Below are 23,889 nucleotides of genomic sequence, written 5' to 3'. Positions count from 1 at the left end.
AGGGGGCCGCGGCTCCCGCCCGCCCTCCAGGGGAGCGCTGCAAAAGCGCGCGCCGCCTTCCCTCCGCCGGGCGGCCGCTTGGCCTCGCCGGCTTGCCGTAGCGGGGCTGCCGTGGGGCCGCCGTTACCGCCCGCCCGCCCGCGGGACTTCCGTGCTGGCGGAGCCGGGCCGGGCCGCCGCGATGGCGCAGCACGGGCCGAGCGTCACGCTGTCCCTCACGTTGCCCATCACCTGCCACATCTGCCTGGGGAAGGTAACGGCGCCGCCGCTGCCCTTCCCGCTCAGCCCCCGCCTGGGGGTGGCCCGGCGGTGGGTACGGGGAGGCCCGGCTCGGCCCGGTGCGCTTCGGCCGGCAGCTGCTCGGGGGTCTCCGCCGTGGCCCGCAGCCCAGACCCCGCCGCGTTTGTCTCTTTTAAGGGGCTGCGGCTCCGCGCTGGGGAGAAAGTTGGGGCGTGGGGCCCTTTCTCCGAGGGGCGGGGGGTCTCCTCTCCGAGGGGTGGTGAGGGGTCCCGCCCCGGGCAGGAGGTGGGCTCCGTGCCCCGGGGGGCCGTTCCCCGGGGCGGGCGAGGTTTGTTGCCGCCGTTGGGGTGGTAGGAACCGTGCTCCCCCTCGGCGGCGGCGTCCGGGGGCTGGGGCCCCGTCCCCGAGCCCGCCCCCGCGCCGAAGCGTGGGTGTGTGGCTCCCAGGGCCAAGGCGGTGGGGGTCGGGGGTTCCTTCGGCTACCGGTAGGATAATCTGTTGTAAAATATTGGGTGAGTTTGTGTTGGAGCGTGGTGCTGTGTCGCGGAGGAGCAGTGGAACAAAAGAGGGGGTGTGTGACCGAGTGGATTTAAAAAGTGTCGAGCAAAACTGCAGCGGTCCGGAGAAAAAGTTTCCATTTCCTCTTTCTGACCCTTTCCCAGTCTCTTCCTCTTCTCCCGCGGGAAGTGGGGGGTTCTTGCTAGCCTGTGCTTCTCTAAAAGCCCCAGAGCTAATTTCATAGCTGTCACTAATTGCTTCTCAAATTCTTTGCGCATTCCCCACCACTCTTAACCACCCCCACCCCCCTTGTTCCCTTGCTCTCCAAAACAAATCAAACATCTTAAAGCCCAACAGTAATTACAAGGGAAGAAATAGCCTTTTATATTTGTACTCTGGCATTTACTGTCCGATTTGTTTCTACCTCACGTGGCGTTTACTCCAAGACCTTTTCTGTGCTGGAGTGGTAACAAAAGAACAGGCACGTTTGATGTATAAAAGTTGGTGTAGTGCTGGTAGCGAAAGTAGTCTGACATCTCCCTTTTCTCGGCTCTCTTAATTCTTGCAATGATGCGTTTAGCAACCATGTTTACTCATTTCTTGGCTTTTCTGTGGAAGCTGAGCGAGACTTCCCAGCTGTGGTTCTGTTACCTCTCCTTTGACATTTATCTGTTTAATGAAAATAGAGGAAAACACAGATTTACTGTGTCTGTAATGCAGGGTGGCTACTCTTGGAAAAAGAGGGCAAAATCAAACCAACAATGTATTTTCTATTTGAATCTGAGCCTAGTGACTTTCTAACCTAAACACTTGATAGATTCATTAGGTATTCACTCATATTTTGCTGTAAAGCCACTGGGTTATTTCAGGCCACTGTTTCATACTTCTGCTTGTTACCTCGAGTTGATCAGGAATTGATGTTCCCGAGTTTGTACTGGAAGAGATTTCCACACTCTTCTTGCTTCGTGTTTTGCGCTGAGGTAATATATGAGCAACAGATAAGTGAATCTGGTGATATCTGTAATAAAGGTATTTGAATGGCTTTCTTTGTAGATGCATGAAGCTGTTTAAATTTTGCCGAAGTTGATGGCTCTGGCTGTCTTTTTTTTTTTTTTTTTTAAATACATAGATTTGTCTCTAGCTTGGAACTTCACTGAAAAACTTAATCAGAAAAAGCTTTTTGCAAGAGTAAGGTTAGAGGAAGAAACTGTTATTTAGCTTAAATTAAAGGAAAAATCTTGCTGGTTTTGCCCTGTCTTGTAGGGAGGACCAGAAAGTGTCCTGGAGGGCCGACATACTGTAATACTTCTGTTGTTTGTAGCGTGGGCTTCAAATTGAGTAGAAGGCCCAACCTACAATCAGAGTTTCCCTCTTGCTGTCTCTGCAAAATTTGCAAGGGACTGACTGCAAAATAGAAACTGTTCACTGTGCATAATGTTAAGGGGATAAAAAAAGGTATCAAACAGAAACTCATTCAATAATGTCAAACACTCATTGTTTTTAATGATACAGAAATCTTGGTGTGGGGGAAACATGACACACAGTGCATGATGTTAGCCTGTTTTGTGCCTTTGAACAGTGGTGTAAAGTATATTGGCAAGATGTGCAAATAACCGTTTATAATAACAGATAATTGTTTGGATAAATTTCCATGTTTGTTCCCTGAATGTTCTTTTAACACAGCTGGGGTTACCGTCTAACATATCTGTATTCATAATTAGTGAGCAGATCAGAAGTCATCTGCATTGGGCTGTTAGGTTTACTCATCCTAGAATGACTGAAGGTCTTTCCTGTTAGTTCTGGGTTTGACAGTTTGCTTGGGCTCAGGCACACAATTCAGTATGTGTTGAAAGACATACAACGTCTGGGGATTTGTTCACTGGTATCAGTGTGCCTGGCCGTCTATTAATGCTGCTTGAAGATCTCAAAGTGCCTTCAAAGTGACATAGATGTGTATAGGATTTGATTTTGATCTGCATAGGGATTGTTATATGTGTGGGAAAAATTAGGAAATTGTTCAGAATCACCTAGCTCATCAAGCATTCTCAAATAAGCTGTAGTCTTTCTAGACATTATGGTCTAGTTAGGAACTGAAACTGTGCTGTAATTCAAGTGAAATGCTTTTTTAGTAACGAGTGTGTTTTGATCCCCCACCCCCCCCCGGGCTTCTCACAGTCAGTGGCTCAGTGACTGGGTGAAGGGCAGCGGCACCCCCAGCCATTGTGTGACATTTCAATAGCAGCTTCTGCTGTTGTCGCATGGGTTGCTTTGTGTGGATCCTGAGCCAACAAAAGTATAAACCTCAGCGCTGAAATGAAACTTGTAAAGGTGTGTAAATCAGAAGCACTGTACCCTGGAGAGTAATAAATGTGACTTACTATTTTGCTAGAGATATAGAGTAATCATTCACTTGCAAGAAGTATGCTTCCCTGTCAGGTTTGGGGTAACTGAGGGTCTTTTGCTCCCCAGGGGGGAGACCTGCACTCCTGAAATGTCTCTTCCTGTTTGGATTACTTTATGTTATTCTGCTATGTATCCTATCATCGCCATCCATGTAATTATTCTCAAGCTGCTTCTGAGTAAGAAAGAAGTACAGCTAGAGAAAAAAAATGTTTGGGTTTTTTCTTCTAGCTGTAGATGGGAAAGCTGGAGAAAGCTTTTTTTTTTTGGTAAAGAAAAGCCCTAAATAACAAGGTGGTTTATATAGAGATATATATAATTGAAATTGCAAGATTTAAGTGCTTCCAGAGCATTGGTGTGCTAAAGCTTGCACTAATAGTAAGAAAGCCTCTTTAATCAGAAGTGAAAGTATGCAGACACTTAGAGAAACAGCTTCATCTCTTTCTATTCACACCTTCAATAACTTGAGTTTTGGTTTGTGTATAGATAGATCCTTTGGCACCCCGGACTGTCATATTGGAGGTTTTAAAAATATTGTGAATCCTGTAATGTGACAGAGGCATAAATAGTAAATTGGAGAAGAAGCTGGCAGATCTGGGCCTTAATTCAGATCCATATGTATTTCAGTGGTAAAACGCTTGGGTTTTAGCTTGTCCAGCACCGATTGTATGGGTATGATTACTGCAGGACACATCTAATCTGTTTTCCCGAGTGATTATTGGCTGTCCTTCCCGGTTGCTTGCTTCTCCCTGCCACATTTCATTTTTCCTTTCTAGTTTGACTGCTTCACTAATAGAATGAAAGAGAAAGATCTTGGGGATGATGAGAACTTCTTTTAAAGTTGAAAGGATTCTCTTAAACTTGGGGTTTAAGTGCAACACAGTAGAATATAAAGTAATAGATACTGATACTTCTGTGTCTCAAAGCACGTTTCTTGGGCAGAGATAGGGGAGGAGGAAAAACAAATAATTATTTTTAAGACCCCTAACGCAGTCTTAAGAGATCTGAGAGTGTATGTTACAGTAAGCTGTAACAGAAACTGCAATAAGGCATAGATATAGAAGAAAGTATTTTTCTTCCATATCGTATTCGGTCCCTCTATGCACACTCACTTTCAAATGGGGTTTGTATTTAAATGACAAGAGAGAATAATGCATTGTCATTAATATTTTCTAGAAGTTTGTTTACCTTGCTGTTTTGGAAGGGGAGGAAAAGCTTCTTGAAAGGATCTGTGTCTGATTGGAATATTTAATCCTTCAGTTAGCTGCCCCATTCTTGGGTAATTACTTATTTAGTAGCAATGCATATCTAGCAGGAGGCTTGAATTAGTGATTGCTGGTTCGTGTTTCTTCTCTGTGGTTTTGGCCTTTACCCTTTTTAAAGCTCATTTTCATTAAGCTGATTATGCATAGGCTAGAGGTAATCTGTAACACTACCTGTTTCAGTGACACCTCTTCCAAGGCAAAGTGTTGGTTGTTGCCGGGAGCAGTCCCTCATTCCCTCGCTTTTGGAAATCAGTTGATGTGTGTCTTTTGATCTCCTTCTACCTGGGAAGGCAAGTGCATTTCATTGGAGTGGTTGGCTGCAGTTCTTGGAGGTTGTGAGGTGAAGGAAGGGTGCCTGCCATACTGTGTATTAATGAGTTCCTGGAATCAAGGACCTTAGTCTTGCAAAAATGGTTATAGCTTTGGTGCCTTCAGTAATAGAGGAGTGTGGTATCATGAGTCAGGAGGTCACTTCTAGATGGCTCTGTGAAACAACAGTGTCTCTTTCCTGCAAGACCAGACTTGTGCTGAGAGATGGAGTAGTGTATTCTCCTGTTCTGTTACCTCAAAGAGTTTCAAAGCATTCATAGTGTCTTTCTGTTTGTCTTTCCCTTTTTTCTTTTTTTTTTTCTCTTGAATACTCAAAGGTCCGTCACCCAGTCATCTGTGTCAACAACCATGTCTTCTGTTCCATTTGTATTGAAGTGTGGCTGAAGAACAATAATCAGTGCCCAGCTTGCAGGATTCCCATCACACCTGAAAATCCTTGCAAGGAAATTATAGGTAAGGACAACTCTAGTCTTTGAAATATCTTTCTGGTATTTACTGCTGGAGGAGATTCTTTTGAGTCCAAAGATGTCTAGATTTTTTTTCCTCTGTGTGTTTTTTACCAGCATCTAAGGAAAATCTGACTTTAAATCTTTCCAGAAACATACATGATAGCTACAGGGTAAACATGCCAAAGATGATGTGTGTATTAATGGCTAGATTATTCAAAGGCAGCAAGTACCCCATAGCTCTAATGATTGTTTCTTAAATCTTGGTTGGATGGTGCCTTTACCGGAAAAACATGCATCTCACTTGAAGTATTCTACCTATGCCTTGCAACCTGTTGACCTAAGAGAATAGCATTTAGCTGAGAAATAGAGTACTTAAATCCAGCATCTTTAATGTGTATGAGGTCTTTTTTTTTTGTTTGTTCACAGTTTCCTCTCTTTTGCTTTATTTTTAAGAAAATGTTTCTTAGCACAGAAATAAGACAAAGCTACACCCGAATAAGGCTCTGAACTTCCCCAGAGCTAGGAAGTACTGTGATCTTTATTTAATATAAAATGTCAACTCTGCTGTTTGGTTCTGAGAGAAAAATATGTCTGAACAATTTCCCTTTAGAAACTTACACTATCTTGTACTACTTAAACATATGCTAGATTCCCTGCCTGCCCCCCCATCCCCCTCTTAGCTGTGTTTTAATAATATGGCCTTAAATAATACAGGATTTGTCAAGGAAAATACAAAGTTGAAAAATTCAGAAGTTGTCTTCCTGCTGTGAGGCAGGATTTTGACTTCTAAACATCACTAATAGATACTCTGAAAATGAAAGGACTTTAAATCTGTCGTAGATTGGTCCAATATTAGCTGTATTTGTGGTTGATACTTGAAAAGAGCTATAAGGTGGATTACTAGTATTGAGTTCACTGAAGAAGAAACAATATTAGTGTTTTTTTCATCCTATGCTGCTTTAGGAGGAACGAGTGAAAGTGATCCGATATTTAGTCCAACAGTCAGAAAACACCTGCGTAAAACAAGGCTTGAATTGCTCCACAGAGAATATGAGGTAAGGACATGGGGAGTGTTGTGACTTTCCAGGTGAACTGCAACTGTTAAATTACCGCATACAACTGGTCCTTTTGCTTTGAGTCCTGTTGTTTTTAATTTGAGTGAAGGTTTATACTGCATCTTCGTGAAACTCGGCTGCGTTGAAATCCTACCTTCTGGCTAAGGTTACAAGAAAGCATTTGCTGGTGGTTGAAGTGCTCCTACTGAAGTCATGGTGATATTCTTTCTATGCTACAGGTAGCCAAGTACAGCCAGTTCTATAATTTTGTGGGAATTCCCTCCTCAGGTGGTATGGGAGGTTTTCTTTATGCATATTGGATATTGGGAGCTTTTTGGGTTTTCTTTGATACAAATGCAAGCATTTTCTGAAGTAATTCCCTGTTACTCAGGGAGACTAAATGCCTCTTTAAAGAATATTGCCAACTGTAACCTTCTGGCATAGGTTAATTTTTATCATTGTTGTATTCTTTTCTGAAAGTGAGTGAATGTTTGGAAGTTGGTCTCCACCCTCCTGCTGGAAAAATACTCTCTTAGGAACAAGGTGAAAAGGTGTTAATAAGGAATATGCTTAGTATGTTTTCTCAGCTGTTGTTTCCTTAGTAGCAGTTTGAAGACTGCATATTTTGCAAGGAAACCTGTCTCAGAGAGGAGAATGGGAGAAAGGAAATGGGCACTGTATATATCCTTAACACTGGGGAAGTAAGGGCTGTTTCTTATGACAAGCTTGCCTATAGCTCAGCTTCTTTCATCTTCTATGAAAGGAGGAGTCAGGAAAAGGAGGTTTCCCGCCTTTCTATTGAATCAACTCCAAAATCACACAGGTAGGCATAGGATAACATAAATCTCTTCAAAAACCTAAATTTAAAATTGTTGTTCTGATGCTGGGAGGAGGGAAAAAATGCTTGATTATTCATGCAACTATGCCTTGGGTTTATGTAAATGCCATAGATGGCCTCCTTTAGTAACCTGACCTTGAGCAACTCAAGTATTTAAGTTGGTGAACAGTGTAGACAACATGTTTTCAGGATAAATTACTTTTATGCCTACAACAACAGGCTTTTGAAGGTTTTTGCTTCTCTGTGGCTTCAAACCAATACAGCTAAGAGCTTTGTTCTTTGCATTTTGAGAGTCCTTCCTAAGATGTTGCTACTTTCATGTAGCTGGGGCAGCCTCTTCCAGGCAGTGTTCTGTCCATTGTGAATCTTGAGACCTTCAGCGTCCAAATATGTGATGTTTCAGAATGTTTCATGAGATCATTTCCAAATAACAGCAAATGAGTCAGCAGAGGACGACCTTAAGAACACTTGATACAGGAAATCCTCCTACAGAGTGCCCTAATAATAGATTCATGTTGCTGAATGCTTTGAAGCTTTTGGTCTGCCCGACAGTTTGTTCAGGGTCCTTTATGTAGTCAAGGGATTCCCTTCACTAAAACGTTCACTATGCTTGAGTGTGCAGGTTGATTAAAATCCTGCCTAGAGCACAATACATAAGCATACTTAGATATATGTGTAAGTGAAGGCATGCGTCTGGGCTTGCCAGAACCCATGTTTCTAAAGTGCTGTGGGAACTTGCCAGTATTATTTAATTAATCTCATGCATTATTTTAATTCCTGTGAATTTCTGACACCTTTAGGATGAAATAGAATCCCTGCAAAAAGAAGTGGAAGATCTGAGAGGTAAAAATCTCAGTTTACAGACACAGCTGAAATCTCTTCTGGATCCTACAGCATCAGCTTTGTCTTGCCAAAACAAGGAAACTAGCCAGTCAGCAAATGAAGCAAGTACCAGTGGCCCAGAAACCCCAGAGGAATGGAGCAAAAAGCTGAAAGCTGCCAATGATATATATGTAAAAGTGGTGGATAATGTGGAAAAGCTGAAGGAGGTAATAAGTACATTTCTTTAGCTATCTTATACTGTAACTGTTTCATGTTAGTTAAGTGGGAGCGAGAGCTAGCGTGACCTCTGGGTACTTCATAGATCCAGAAGAAAGAAAAAAAAAAAATTGAATTCCAGTGGCTGTTGGTGTATCATAGTATTTCCATATAGCCTCTGCAAGTGTCAGATGTTATTGCTTGTTCTAGTGAGTCTTGTATGTGACTCTTCTTCAACTCCTCTGTCACTCCATGACTGGGTAATTGGATTATAGTAGCACTTGTCACCAGTATTGATGACCAGATTTTTCAGGCTTGCAATAATCTATATAATATATCTATTTAACAACATTCAGTGGCCAAACACAGTACAGTTGGCTGAGGCAGATTTTGCACTATTGCCCTCCCTGATAGCCGATATTTTTGGTGCAATTTGCTGAGACAGAGTAACTTGACCCTTTGACCGAAAATAGACAAGCTTCAGCATTTTATGACCAGAAGATCCTTTACTGGAAACCTGCAGCTTTTTTATACATCTTGAATGCAGTATAAAAGAAAACCTGATACTGCAGAAGGAGGGATGCAGAAGACAAGCATATGACAGTACATCTAAGTAAAAATACATTGCAAAATCTACCTGTAGGCACAAGAACGATCACCTCAAACACAGAAGAGCAAAATTTCAAGATTCATTTGAAAGGCAAGGTGGAAAGAACTGGACTTGCATTTATTCAAAATGCTGTCTTTATTTCTTCTATTAACAATCCTGGGTTGCCTCCTGCAAAACTGAAGCATTTTGTTTAGTACGGGTTTCTTCCTTTGTAAGTATTAACGGTGATTACGCTTTTCCTGTGCTACAGACTGAGGCCCACATTATACTGTTCTGCTATGCTGTTGTCATTACTGGGACACTTCTAGATTTGCCTCTGTGTAGTCTAAAGCAAATTCTGTCCCAGATTGGACTGTGATAAACACTAAAAGGAACAAACTGAGTTTCCAAAATTGGCTTGTTCGATAGCTTAGCTAGACTCAGACTTCAACTTCACAGGTTGGGACACAGCATCTGCCCTCCTAAGAGGATCCCAGGAGCTTCAGAGTCACTTGTAGTTGGTAAAAGGGGACTTGCAGCAAAGAGTTCTTGTCTGCCTAATTTGGGGAGGTATGTGTGTGTCATAAAATTAAACTGTACTGACTTTTTTTTATAGCAGGGACTGAGGGAGGGGTGTGTTGAGAGGGGGTTCAGTAGAATATCAGCTTTAGCAAGAAAAATGTTTTAAGTTTATGGAGTCTCTGAATTTGCTTAAGGGTTAGATACAAATAGAGATTTAAATGGGTTTTAGGAACCAAGCCTTAAATAGTGGTCATAGAACCATTTAGATTGGAAAAGACCTTTCAGATCATGGAGTCCAACACTCTCTTCCCATCTGTTCCCTCTTCAACAGCTTCTCAGTTCTGTTGGCTCTTCTTTTAAACCTTGTTTCCCTTCAGAGCATGCACTGACCAATCCCAATCTGAACAGCAAGACCCCTTCCCATATACTCTCAGTCTGGAACCAGAAACCTTCTTACTCCTAAAGTACCTGACCCAGGAGCTTCAACCACCTACTGCTTCCTAGTGAGACAGGGTCCCTCATTAGATGTGGTTGCCATCACTTTCTTTTTAAAACCAGACTGAGTCAGGAAATAGCAGCAACCTTTATCATATAATGTCATGGAGCAGAGATTCCCAAAGTAGGTGTTACTACTTTAAGTGAAGTCATAACAAGTGTGGAAGCGGTGATATAAACCCAGTAGCAGAAATACTAGACAAAGTAAACTCATTAATAATGTGGTTACATGAACTTCCTAACCTAGACATTGTGCTGCAAGTGGGAATCCCTTGCAGATTACTGGCTTAGAGGGTAGAGCACTCTCTGGAAGGACACCAAAGAGATTCGGTCTTGTCTTACCATGTGCCAGGTGGATGCTCTATCTACAAACTCTACACAAGTAACATAATTTCCTATTTGGTTCTGTGACTGGGAAGAGAGAAAGGTCTTGGCCATGTTGTGAAATGGTTTGATGCTCCTTTGGAACGGAGGTGTCCTAGATTCTTACTCATTGCTTTCAAGATTTTGTGCTTTTATTTGTTAAACACCAAATAGTTGGCATTCAGGCACCCAAGCCCTGGGCTCACCATTCCCATTCCTCCTTTACCAGAAGTAAATCTTTCTGCCTCTAGGAATATTGTGGTGTTGGGGTGGGGGGAGTGTGTGTGTTTATTTCTTCCTGCTCCGTTCCCCCTACCTCCCATTGTCTTAGCCTCGCAGGGAAAGGTTGCTGGGGATATTTGTATAAGCGTTTAGAGTTTTTCTGCCTCTTTTCATGCACTGTTGGATGCTTCTGAAAAAGTACATTTCACTACTGAGCCCAGTTGCATAGCTTCTCCCTCAGATCTAACTCTACATCAGACTTCTATTATGCAGTGGAAGTGTCATCTAATTGAGGCTATGAATTGAAAGTCCTGGACTGGGGATGCTGTTTTCAGGATAGGGAGATTGAGCTGCCTGTGAAGTGCAAAGACTATTTTCTACTGTTAGGATAGAGGCATTCATTGTTCTGAAACAAGGTGCAGGAAGACTTCTCTTTGTATGAAGTATCTTGTTAACAAGGGTGTCTGCTGATCTGAGAAGAAGGAATTGACCTCAATTCAAGAAGTAAGGATTGTGGATCAGAAGTCTTAATCACAGCGTCCTGGAAGAAAGTGAAGAAAGACTGCAAATAGCTTGTCGTAATGGATTTACATCCACAGGATAACTATGCTTTAAAAACAAACCAAAAAACCCCAAAGTAATCTTACTCTAATCCGGAATGGAGGAAGCTGTTCAACATTAGTTTTGCTGATACCTGCATATTGTAATGCTAATGTACTTAACGTATTTAGTCATGTGGAAAAAAAAAAACATGAAATTGCCATTAGTACATCTCCTTAATGACTTTCTGTGCTAACTAACATAGCTGTGTTTATTTCCCAAGATAGGACACTTGCAATGTATTTTGGGAATATAAATAAAAAATGTCTGTTCGCTATTCAGTTTTGCAATCCATTTCCCATGGTGATTTTTAAGTGGTGTCCCTGTCTGAAGGCTGTTTCCTGCCTTCACATTTCTAGTTCTGTCTCTTTAAAAAGGAGTAACAGCTTGTCCTATAAATATTAGAAGTCATTTCTGGTTTACTGTATACTTATTTTTTTCCTTTTCTTTTCCTTAGGCAAATAAGAAACTGAGCATGGAAAACAATAGCCTTTTAAGAGAGAATTTGCGACTAAAAGCTGAAGTTGATAGTAGATCACCCCAAAAGTATGTGAATATTTTAAAAGCTACTGTATTTTATTTATAGACTGTTTAACTGTTGTAGGACTTTAACCTAAAACTGTGGTGGTGTACATGGTGTTGCATATGTGTCTCCAGGTAAATTTGGGAGTTCTTATCCTCACGGACTTGGGTGACAAATGCAACTTACAGAATAGCAACAAATCTACACTGAAGGCATATGATATTCCTAGAAGTGCTATTCCTTCTATTACCTGGCCAGTACTGAAGGGCTGGATTTATTAGTTGAATTCTACAGTTAACTTATTTTTGTTACTGGGAAATTTCTAAATCTGGTATGTGGTCGAAGTAGAAGATTTGTTTTTAAGTGCAGATGTTCCAGTTGTTTGTATTTGGTTTTGGTTTGTTCTTCCTTTTGCTGCCTTCAGGGTTTGTTCTGTGGACTTTGGCTCCCTATTCAGGGAAAGTCCCTGATAGCTTTGTGTCTGGGCAAGATATGTGAATCGAGCTTCTGCAGCATGAGAACATCATTCACAGAACTGACACCTGTGTTTAGTACTGTGTCTTAAACAGTTAAAACATCAATGACAATGACCTCAAAAAGCAGAAACTTTGCCATACTGATTACAGTGGTGTGCTAAGGTACCTCTCCTTGGAAGTACTTCACGAACCACCATGTTCATATTTTTAAAGTTGTATTCTGTTCTTTCAGTTTTCTACCCTTTTTTTCTCTCTTTGGTTTATAACTTAGAAACCTTAAGAGCAGCATTGATCAAAGGTTTATAAGGTGCTTTTAAGGAAGGGGGCTGGGGGACACCTGTGTAATGTCAGAAGAGAGCTCTCTGGATTTTGTTCTAGTTCACATCTCACTTGCTGGAAAATGAAATGCGTCCTTAATAGAGAGCTTGCTTGCCAGACTGCTTGTCATTCAAGACCCCAGGAAAGAGGATGCATGATCCTTGTGCTGTGCTGTTAAATGCATAAAAGTACGTTCTGTCCTGAAGTCCCCTAATAAGGGAGATAGAGCCCAGTTTAAGGTCTTGGCAATGGATAGGGCTTTAATGCTATGGAATATCTCTTCCCATAGGATTCAAGAGTGAATTGACAAGAATGGCAAACTTGTAAAGTAAATAGATGTAACTAAATAAATCCTAGAAAAGAAGAGCTAGAAGAGACCAGGTCATCTAACTTGATTTTTACTTTACTGATGTCAGGTAAACTCCTCAGTGGAAGGAATTTCTGTTTCTTCTAGCTTGTGCATGCTTTACCATCTTGTTCATCAGAAAAATTAGGTATTGGAGGGACAGGGGTGTGAAGAAGTAGCCTTTGTTGCCAGCTGATCACTTTCCCATCTTTTGCCAGCGTAGCCTAAAACACCAGCCAGTCACTTTCTCCTTTAGAAGCACAATTGTTATTAGCCACATGTTATTAGAAATTGGACAGTTTCAAAGTCTGTTTTGCAACGCAGATGCCAGCTAGATCAGCCTGTCTATGTCTCTACTATTAAACTTTGCGTTTTTTTAGTCTCCAGAACAGATAGTCACATCCTGCCTGCCTGCTGGGAATTATCTTGGGCCCATGCTTACTTTAGAATTGAGCATGGGAATTGAGGACATGAGTTGAATCAGGCTTAAACTGGGCCAGGACCAGTTCAGACACTTCAGGAGTTTGCATGTCTGTACCCTGCTTCTGCTATCTTCAGCTTTGGTTTCAGTTGGAGCTCAGTTGTGTACTACAAGAATTTAAGTATATATAAGGAATTTGTCCTGGAATAAACCCTTTAGCACATTAAATGTAGCAATTCTGATTCACCCTACCTATATCCATTCAGTCCTAATCGTGTCTTCTAGACTGGATTTGTCCAGTTCTTTTAGGTAGGTGTGACTTAACAGAAAAAGTAAACTTCTGATTTATTTGGTTTTGCCGTACTCTCAGGGGTCTCCAGTGTCTATGGGGTTCTGAAGCAGCAACGCTTAGAACTGAGTACTAGCTTCCAAAAGAAGCCTCAGTAGTGCTAACTAGAGCAGAAAAACTGTCTTGTGTCTTGCTACAACATCTTATATTGGTATCTTGCAATACTCTTTTTGTTGCTTCCTTTTGCCTGGCACTTCTAGCACGACTAGCCCAGCACTACCTCTGCTAAATAGCTACTTAGAAAGTTACCTTTCTGCCTCATTTTGCATTTGTAATGCTAATGTCCCCTTCCAAAGCATGGAATTTTACCAATTTGTTGGCTTTCTTCAGGTTGATGTTTTGATGCACATATCAAAGTTAAAACAATTCTTTTGAATTCTGGTCATGTCCTTCAGGTGGTAAGAAGTCTCTCCCATCTTAGTGTTGTTAGCAAATTAACTTTCACCCTTGTAGTCATTAGTCACCTAACATCAAGATATTTTTTTAAATGTTCTTCCAGTTCTGGTGGCAAACTTCGGTAATATCTAAAAGGTCTTTCAGCTAGGCTTCATACACTGAACAGGGGCTGCAATAAATGTTTTCTTACCTGCTTATCAAATTATAATTGAAGGCATAACATCAGAGCCCAGCAACGTCACCATAATTAAACCTTTCTCTGCAGGTGGATTTGCTAGTACAGTTGTTTCTGCGTATTTTGTTCAGAAGGTAATTTTTGGAAAGTTTCTGAATGGCTCTCTCTAGTGCAATTTAAAAATAGCTGCTGAATTGAATCTTTGTAATTTAGTGTCACCAACATTGTTTCATTTTGTCTTCTATTTCTTAGCTTCAGATTACAATCATGGGGTATGGATTCATGCCCCGCTTAAACAACTGGCTCGGTAACTAACTAAAACTTGTATCAAATAATTTTTGAAAGGCTTTCCCAGTATTCAGTCTTTTTATCCCAAATGTAGTTCACTTTGTTCATAATGGCACTGGAGCTAAATATCACAACCTAAGTTACTTTAGTAAGCTTTGCTCCACACCAAAGGGAAAACTTATGCCAGGTGAATGATCCCTTTGTAACACAGACTCTACCTCTGACATCACAGAAAAAAATGTAATTGACCTTCAGTGGTAAATAAAAAAACCTTTCCTTTTATCATAGTCTCGAGTTGTTCTTTTCTTTGTTAGTATCCATTAAAACCTGTTGGAAAATGTCATGTCCATAAAATTGATATTGCTGCCATGTCAGGCATTTTGTACACATTTTTTTAGATTTAATTATTTTTTTCACCTTAAACATTTTTGAGAATAGACCTTCACCAAAATACCATACCATCATATAGCTGGGGCATAGGTCTGAAAAGCAAATAGAGGGAATTTTCTTGCTCTGACTTTTACCAAAGACCTGCACTAGTCTCCCATTTCTAAGGCAAATAACACTATTTGGTGGTCGTTGCTTGCTCTTTGTTTGCCCTTTTTGCTGAGAAATTTTCAGTGACTTCTGTTTTCCTGATACAGAACAGGAAAACTTTTAAAACTTAAGTTTTGCAGGATGACAAAGGCCTATTACTTCCAGCTCTACTTAAAATTACAAAAACGTTAGGTCTATTGGCAAGGCACAATGAATCTAAAAGCATTTTTGGCAAAGGGATGTTTGCTTTTTACCTGAAGGAAAATAACTAGCAAGTCCATCTACTCCAGGGTATAGTGTATTTTATGAATGGTTAGATTCAAATTAGCTTGAACCAGACTTCTAGGCTTCCTAGGAGTCTTTTCGCTAAATTTTTAATTTCTTCTGCTAGTTAAAATCCCAGTCTGAAAAAGTATCTACAACATGCGGAAAATTAATGCATTGTCCCTTTTCTCTGGTTTTGTGAGTTGTATTGTTGTGTTTTGAGGTTTTTTTCCCTTTTTCCAGTTTTACTGTTATTTGTGACTTCAGGTACCTGCACACTGAAATTTAAGGCTGTTGTCTTTTTAGGTCATTCCGTACAACATTCTGGTTTTATCTAACTCAAATATTTCCGCTCATGCCAGACAATTTAATTCAGTCTGCATTTCATTCAGCCTACAAATAGGCTTCTAGTAACCTGTGTCGAGGGTGCAGAGGGTAAGACCGCTGCTATCTTCCTTGATAGAAAACAGCTACTTTCTCACCTCCCTGCAAGCTCACTGTCCCAGAGGAGTGGCCATTTTCAAAACCAGCTGCAGTGTGGCCTTAAAAGTATATAAGAGAAAAAGCAATATAGTAGCAGAAGAAATTCAAAACAACTTTGAGTTCTTGAGTCATAGCGTTAAATCCTGAGGAAGCACCTACTCCAGGTGCGAAGATTTAAACCTTAAGCAGATGAGTAAGGACATTTAGATCACACTCACTGGTTTTGTGGGCTTTCCGGTGGGTTTCTTTGTAGTAATTCTGAAGTAATCCTTTCTGGTTTATGCTGTTCACCGATCTTGGGTATAATCTGGCTTTCTTACATGAAAGACTAGTGCTGCTTCTCTGAAAGATGTTAAAATGCTTGGAAAGGCTTTGCACATTTATCTGATTCATCCAATTCCCTAGGCAGAAGGAGAAGCTTGTTTCAAAGAATGTACTTGACTTGGCTATTCTGTTCAAATCCTGCTGCTCTACAGTCATCCAACAAACAGTAAACCTTAGCCTTATTCACATGATGTGAAGAAAGTGGATTTCCCTGATGCTCACAAGAGATTTCATGAGGACGGGCATCTTTAGATTGGTTTGTACTCTGTGAACTGTGTGATGAAGGGGATTTACTCCCCAGTATTTGCTTAGATTTAAAATAACTTGTTCTCTTACAGGCTTAGAAAATTAGCTATAGCAAACGTTTCTACTACTTCCTTCAAGAAAGAGCCATTGTACACTTTCTTCTATCGGCCGGTCTGGTCTGCAGCATGGAAAGTAGTAATAGGCTATAACCAGGATTTCTTCTTCAGTGCAACCAAATCCCATTAGTGATTTATTTTTTTCTGGCTTCAGGTCTTAAATAGAGCAAGCCGTGTGAGGTGTCTCTCTTGACTTTTTTTTTTTTTGCTTGCTAGGAAAAGTCTCCCATTAACTGTTTTTTCTTCTTAAACATGCCTATGCAAATATGACGCGCTCTTAAGGCAATTGTATATCACCTGGGATATTGTCAAGTTGTTGCTGCAGATCACTTTCATAGTTGATGTAGAGAATGATTGCAGAACTTGTTCTCATCCAGCTGCATCTGGTACATGATTTCACAGAAAGGCTGTAAGACTGGTAGGGCTTTCAGCTGGTTTGTTCTTGGATTTCCTACCTTTTTCTTCCCATCTAACTGTAGAACTCCAGTGAAAATATATCTAAATGGTGGGACTGGGTTTGGTTGTGTACTCTGGCGTTGCCCTGATCTTGAACTGTGACAACTTCTGACTGTACATTGTCATTGTCCACTTCTCACCCTTTGTTCCCTTTGGAGGATAGATCATGCTCATGTATCTAGCCTGCAGGGAGGTCCCCAGTCTGGGCCATCAGGTGATTAGAACTGGAGAGTCATTTTCTATAGCAGCCTTGCAGCCCCAGTCTTCTGTAAATGGTTATACAGGAAAATTATTTGCTCCAGCCTGCTTACTACCCAAAAGACAAATGTTTTTGTATGAGTTTGTGTGGTTTTAAAGTGAGTTGATATGACTTAAGGGCTCGACTAGACAGACATGCTGAAGTCAGTGGTCACTGATATGTGAAAATAAAACACTGAAGCTGAATTTGCAGAACTGATAGATAAGAAGAAACAACTGAAGGCATTTGTTCTCTTGTAGGTGAAAGACTATTAGATTTCCTAAACAGTTTCTAAATGGACATCTTTAGGACTTGTGGTTTAATCCCAGCCAGCAACTACACACAGCACAGCCACTCGCTCACTCCCCTCTTGGTGGTGTGGGGGAGAGAATCAGAAGAGTAAAAAAGAAAAAAGTTGTGGGTTGAGATAAAGACAGTTTAATAGGTAAAGCAAAAGCCGCCCACACAAGCAAAGCAAAACAAGGAATTCATTCAATCACTTCCCATTGGCAGGCAGATATTCAACCATCCCCAGGAAAGCAGGGCTTTATCAAGCATAATGGTGACTTGGAAAGACAAATGCCATCAGTCCGAACATCCCCACTTCCTTGTTCTTCCCCAGCTTTATATGCTGAGCACAACATCATATGATATGGAATATCCCTTTGGTCATTTGGGGTCAACTGTCCCTGTTGTATCCCCTCCCAGCTTCTTAGGTACCGCCAGCCTGCTCACTGGTGGGTTGGGGTGAGGAGCAGAAAAGGCCTTGATGCTATGTAAGCGCTGCTCAGCAATAACAAAAAGATCCCTGTATTATCAATGCTGCTTTCAGCACAAATACAAAACACAGCCCTAATATTAGCTACTGTGAAGAAAATTAACCAGGACAGGGACACTCAAACATAACTGAGGGAGTAGTTGGGGAATAATGTAAAAAAAGGGTTACTCAAACATTGTAGCTATAACGTTAGTTCTTCTTGCTCGTTGTAGGTGAGAGCTGACTGCAACTTTCTGATTGGTGTCAAGTTAGAGTCATGCTGGGACAAGAAGAAGGATTCTGAGGAAAGATCCTGAGATATGGGGTTCAGGTGCTCATCTAGACATGCAGTGTCACCTGAGACACTGTAACATATCTAGTATACCAGCCTAGGGCTGGCAGCTGTGATACAGGACCTATAAGACACCTGTATCCTTCTGGAATGATAGCTGGAGGCCAGCAGTCATGTAAAAGACCTTAGGCCATCTGAAATGTCACTAGGTGTTGAAAGATCCATATCCCACCTGAAATGTCTTTCTGTTTACTTTATGAGTGACCACTAGTTTCTCTGAGCTTTCAGTTTTCTATAGAAAGGATATACTTGAAACAAATACAGTAAGATACAAACTCATTAAGTGATAAAACTAAAGAAAAGACCCTAACTTTCCAAAGATTTTGTCCTTGCATGAGAATATGAAAAAAGCGCTTCACTACTTGTATACCGAATATCTTAACTTTTACTGAAGAATGTATCAACTTGTTACCAAACGTGAAATGGTTCAAATACTTCAGCAAAATAATTTATCTAGAGTGTCAGGTTATTTTCATGTGACTATACTGCATTCTATTCTTATTATCATCAGACCGTAAATTTTTGGCTACAGCACAGCTCACTGTACATCTGAAGGGAAAAGAAGAGGAAATCTTTTAGGAGGGTGGTTTGATTTGGAGAGGGTTCTGGCTTCTTTAACCAAATATGCGTGTCTTTTAAACTCTCTGCTGACCTGCCAGGTCATGCTCTGGTCTGGTGTAGTTGGTTTAAATATGTGCATTTTAATATGGCTGTCTTGAAAATTTAGGAAATAAATGCATGCAAGTCTCAAAGCAGGAACAGAAAGCAACTACTGTTCTGGTGCTTAACTGCAGAGGTAACTGTTTGTAGGCAGCATGTCATATGCTCCATTTCTGAAAAGTGAAATTCCCAAGCACATACCTCTGCAACAGTTAACATATTAGTGATGCTATTTGGCTTTGAACAACGTACTGTATTTTTTTTAACCTGAGGACACTTGTTATAAAAGTTGCACTTGAGAATACAGTGCTTTTTCCTCATAAGCAAATCTCGGGCTGTCACTAATGCTATCTGCATTAAATAAACATATTACACCATTCTTCCATTAAAAAGAAATTGCCAGGTATGCATATAAATGTAAACATGTTTAATTTTTATCTCAAAGTGTCTGTAACAGCAGATTCTAGAAAATCTTGCTTATTTTACATAAGCATTTTTCCCCGTCTCTCATGTGGCTATTAAGCTAAATTGTTTTTTTGCATCATCTTTATATACTTTATTAAGCAGTGTAGGGTTTGCTCCTGTAAGGCTGTGTGAACAGGTCTGTTAGAAAAAGGCAAAATAAATACTTCTGGATCACCCTAGGAGGTGGGGAAGGTCTTGCTTGGGCCCTGATGTGCTACAGTGGCTCCTTCAATGTCTTAAACCAAAATCTCAGTTCCTTTTACTGAAGGAGGGATGAAGCCAAAATGTGTTGGATATGAGGATGCTTACTTCATTGTAACACTCTTCACCTGAAAATATAATTGGAACATTCCTGAGCTGTCTGCTTTCATCTAGTTTCACTAGGGAGAGTGAAGAAGTCTTGTGCATCTTTTCTCCCATTTCCTCTTGCATGTGACCAGAAACGGAGAAGCTGCTATAATCAGTTGAGAAAACTGCTTACCTACAGAGTAAGCAATGAAAAATGGTCCGTCTTCTTTTTTGTGAAGACAAAGGTAATTGGGTAGAGGTAATGTAGAGGTGGAGGGATTCTTGCCTCAATAAGAGTTCCAATCCAGCCAACTTCTTTTAGGGGAAAAAAAACCCTAAGTGAACACTCCTGTTATAAATATAAAATCTATTACCCTGCCATTTCATGTCTACAAAGCGGTAAGTGTCACATACCAGAGCTATGAAGCTTAGGCTGATATGATTTTAAAAGTGGGAACTATCTACATCAAAATCTTCAGAGTCCATTAAGTATGCAGAAGCAGTTGAATGGTGAAATACATCGGTAGATCTGGTCGCTCGTACACAGTTTGTTTGGGGCTTGTGATACCCCCTATTCCTTTCCCCAAGTGCCCACTTAACTGTATTGCAGTTGTCAGCATAGAGTAGTTTCCTACTGCTTTGGGCTCAGGAGCTGAAGAAACAAAATACAGTTTAATTCTTTGCTGGAAATGCATGCACAGATTCATGGATGTTTTGCCAGCATAGTTACTGGCTCCAGATATACCATCTTCAGACCTCACTGGTCTAGGGTTTGCAGTGGGAGCCTTTTGTGAAGAGGTAAGGGGGTGAAATGGGGAAAATGGAATTTCCTGTGACACTGAAGGAGGGCCAGACAGACAAAGAAACAGAGTAGAAAGACTAGGTAGTGTTTGCACTGGAAGAGTAAACTTGTGCTGTAACATGGAGCTGGAAGGTGGAAAGTGGAGGCTAGTGTAAGCCCACATAGAGAATTGTCATTTCTTTGTGATATAAAACCTCAAGTGTCAGAGTTGTAGGGTGGCTGCAGGTCCTTCCCTCCTTCCTAATAATACCAGAACTTTAATTGTTTTTTTCTTTCTGTAAATTGAAAGCCATGGATGGAGCAGGGAATTCCCTGGTGCCCACCTGTCAGTGACAGGTTAGAATTAGTCACAGCATATAGCTGAAACCTTCACCTGCCCTCTGGGGAAGGTCAATCTTTAAAGCTGGTGGAGGATGGGGGGAAGGCAAGTCCGTATCTTGGCAGTTGAAAATGTGCTCAAGCAGAAAGCCCCATGAGCACACAACTTTCACAAACCACAAGTGGTAGGCTTTTTATATTGCAGCCAAGGAAGAAATCAGATTGTTCTGGTTGTGAAACTCAAAAAAACAAGTAGCTCTGAAGTCAGTGGAAGTACTGTCCACATGATGGCTGAGGAAAAGCTGTATATCTAATGGGAACGTAACTGAAATGGTCTATATAAGCATTTAAACCACCTCAAAGGACTATTGCAATTTCTGAATTTCACATTGACATTTTATGTTTGACAAGGTGACATTGTGTAAGAAATGTATTGTAAAGCACTGCTGTACTGTAAGAAAATGATTGAATGTAAATATTTCAAGATGTGGACCACTGTTCAAATGTTATCATAAATCTTTGCCATTCTTTTAGGGGATAATTCTTCATGCATATTTGAGTTGAATTGATAGAACCAGACCCTGGAAGGGTAATCTGCTTGTTACTGCCTTACTACTGCTAATAGTTTAATTTTGGCTTTTCAGTATTCACCTCCACTTGTACGTTATATATAATGTTTCGAGGTTTTTTTAGAACTAGCAGAGAAAAGTCCTGACTTTTGTTTTCAAATTAACATAGTGTTTTAATAGCTTTGTTCTTTTCTGAAGTTAGATCACAAAGCACCATGAGAATGTCTTTTTCCAGCTTAATATTTTCTTTTTTTTTTACTTCTTGCAGGTTTGGTAGGTTTACAGTAGCTGCACTTCAGTCGAAGGTAGAGCAAAGTGAACGTGAAATTAACCGTCTTAAAAAGGCACTGGAAAGAAGTGATAAATACATAGAAGAAATGGAATGTCAGCTTTTACAGCTGAAAAATGCAGGCGAAGGAGCCCAGACAGTGAGTGCTGTTAGTGAGAGAGCGCTTTCCACAGATGCTAAAGGAGCTGAGAGCAGTGAAGATACAACATGTTTGAAAACCCACATTGAGGACAAAAAAGCTTTGACTATCAGTCAAAGTCCTGACAGTCTCGAACAGCTGACAAGTGGTGGAACTTGTTTAAGCTCTTCTAGTCAAGATGGTTCAAATGGCTCAAACATCCAGGGCGCCCCAAAGAAAGAACTATTTCCAGGATGTCGTGGGGTTCTTCTAGATGAAAATACCACAAATATGGATGCCTGCTTAGAAGAGCAGTGGAATAAAATTGAGGAATGTACGCCATATAAGGATGAAGAACTTTATGATCTTCCGCCACCATGCACTCCTTTTCTTTCTCTCAGTCGCCTTCAGTTGAACACTCCTGATGGAAAAGAAAATGCAAGGAAACAATCAACATTCCTGAGAAAACTGAAATTTGAAGAGTTTTCTGACACTTCAGATGATTGCAGCAAAGATTCTCCTGAACACAGCAGAAGCAGCTGTAATAGCGAAAAGAAGCTAAATTGTTTTACTACAGGAAAATCAGGGTTTTGGGGGACCTGCCCAACAAATTTTGCTGAGAACTTAGATTTTGATGAATCAGCGCAAAATTCAGTAGCTGGTCGGTCAGATGAGACATCAGCAAAGTCCAGTGATAAAACAAATTCTTGCTTACCTAAAAGGTTACATACTCTTTGCTCTTCCGAAATGAATCGCACAAGAACCTCCAGTGAGGCATCTATGGATGCAGCCTACCTTGATAAAATTTCCGAGTTGGACTCAATGATGTCTGAATCAGACAACAGCAAGAGTCCATGCTATAATTTCAAGTCCTCAGATCTTGATAGTTCTTCAAAGTCAACAGAGTGCTCTAAGCTTCTGAATGGAACTGAGAAGAAACTGGAAGAGATGAATGAGGAACAGAGTATGAAGTGTCCAGAGACAACTGATCAAGCAGTTGACAGAACTGGCTGGAAACCTGCTATGTTTTCCATCCTTTCCCCATCTGAGCTAGATATGAATGACCACTTTCCGCTGTTTACAGGCCAAAATGTAGTGGCTAGTGATATCAAACCTCCAAACTGTTTATTTCAAAGAGACTTTTCCCAGAGTTTACTGTTCAGTAACTCACAACAGTTGTTTGAGGAGCAAAAGTTCAGCTCCTGCTTTTTAAAGATGTCGTCTGATCTGCACAATCAGCTTAATCCTCCTTGGGTGTCTTCCTTTATAGCTGAAAAGAAAAATAAGAATGTCAGTCAGTCAACCAAGAGGAAAATTCAAAGCAGCCTTTCCAGTGCTAGTCCGTCGAAAACCACCAAAAACTGACTCCGCTTGGAAATCAAATGTGACTCAAAATTCATCAACCTGCCAATGTTTAATATTTACAGGTGAACTTAATTTTTAATGACCTCCATGCAATCTGATCCTGTCTTTTTTGACTATGTGAAAACTGAACATTCCCCTGCCCATTACAAGCTCTTTCCTAGGGAAGAACCATTCCATACTCTTTTCTTTGGCTGGGTGTTCTCTTTTACTTAGGGGGTTGGGGTTTTGGATGATCTTTTAAGTTTTCAGGTTACATGATCTTCCCCTTGTGAACACAGCTAATGGCTCCCTTGAACAGGACAGTTTTAAGTGGTCTTGTCAAATCAGTCATTTATGAAGAAATTTGGTTTAAAGGTTACGTTTCCCATTCCTAAAGATTACATTTTGTGTGTGTAAGGCAGCTACTGGCTATATATCATATGGATTCATGAAATTGCTATAAAACAATGTCAGTTTTGCCATAAAACTTGCCTCCCAGAGGAAATGTTGCTGCTTGGGCTGTTGCATAGCACTGTACTGTACTGAAAGTCTTGTTTTAAGTGGGTGTAAAGTAGCAGCCTCTTTTCAGGGTTACAGCACTTCAGTTAGAAAACATCTCTTCTTTGACACTGCAAACGTGGCTTGTATTTTTTGAAGTTAAGCACAATTTTTAATTTAGTTCCCCAAAAGCATTGTTATTCTAAATGTGTTCAGTATGCCTGTATAGACCATAAAAATGGGTTTGTATGCTAATGACTTGTTTACCTAATGTGCACTGAACATTTTACATTAATACTGTACCATTTTACATTAATACTGCATGCTTTTCTATGTGAATTGAATAAAATATAAGCAGTGTAATCCTTGATGTTGCCTCACATACTGAATGAGCAAAAAAAAGAATGGGGAAATGTTGTCCGTGTCCGTCCATCACCGCCCCCCCCCCCAATTTGGAAAATACATATCTGTATCTAGTTTCGTAAAACATGAATGTGAGCTTTTCCACCAAAAAAAATCAAATCTTCCTTCCTCCTCCTTGTTAGACATATTACCGTTCTAGTGTCAGC

At 40.7% G+C, this 23,889-nt stretch overlaps 1 protein-coding gene across 1 annotated transcript; it reads left to right on the top strand.

Annotated features, from left to right (window-relative positions):
* The first annotated feature begins 44 nt into the window (after positions 1-44).
* Positions 45-23,688, top strand: OBI1 (ORC ubiquitin ligase 1). The gene is made up of 6 exons (XM_080374408.1): positions 45-253; positions 5,051-5,186; positions 6,146-6,237; positions 7,876-8,124; positions 11,362-11,450; positions 21,340-23,688. Exons 1-6 carry the CDS (start codon positions 182-184, stop codon positions 22,841-22,843), a joined length of 2,142 nt encoding a protein of 713 aa, XP_080230534.1. The 5' UTR covers positions 45-181; the 3' UTR covers positions 22,844-23,688.
* The last annotated feature ends 201 nt before the right edge of the window (positions 23,689-23,889 follow it).

The sequence above is a fragment of the Falco punctatus genome, assembly GCF_963210335.1.
Source record: "Falco punctatus genome assembly, chromosome: 2".
In the NCBI taxonomy this organism is placed as follows: domain Eukaryota; kingdom Metazoa; phylum Chordata; class Aves; order Falconiformes; family Falconidae; genus Falco; species Falco punctatus.
This window is presented reverse-complemented; position numbering and strand designations above follow the sequence as displayed.

Coding starts and splice junctions, on each gene's coding strand:
- OBI1 (XM_080374408.1), top strand. CDS start 182: ATGGCGCAGCACGGGCCGAGCGTCACGCTGTCCCTCACGTTGCCCATC. Junction 5,187..6,145: donor TCCTTGCAAGGAAATTATAG/GTAAGGACAACT, acceptor ATGCTGCTTTAG/GAGGAACGAGTGAAAGTGAT. Junction 8,125..11,361: donor ATGTGGAAAAGCTGAAGGAG/GTAATAAGTACA, acceptor TCTTTTCCTTAG/GCAAATAAGAAACTGAGCAT.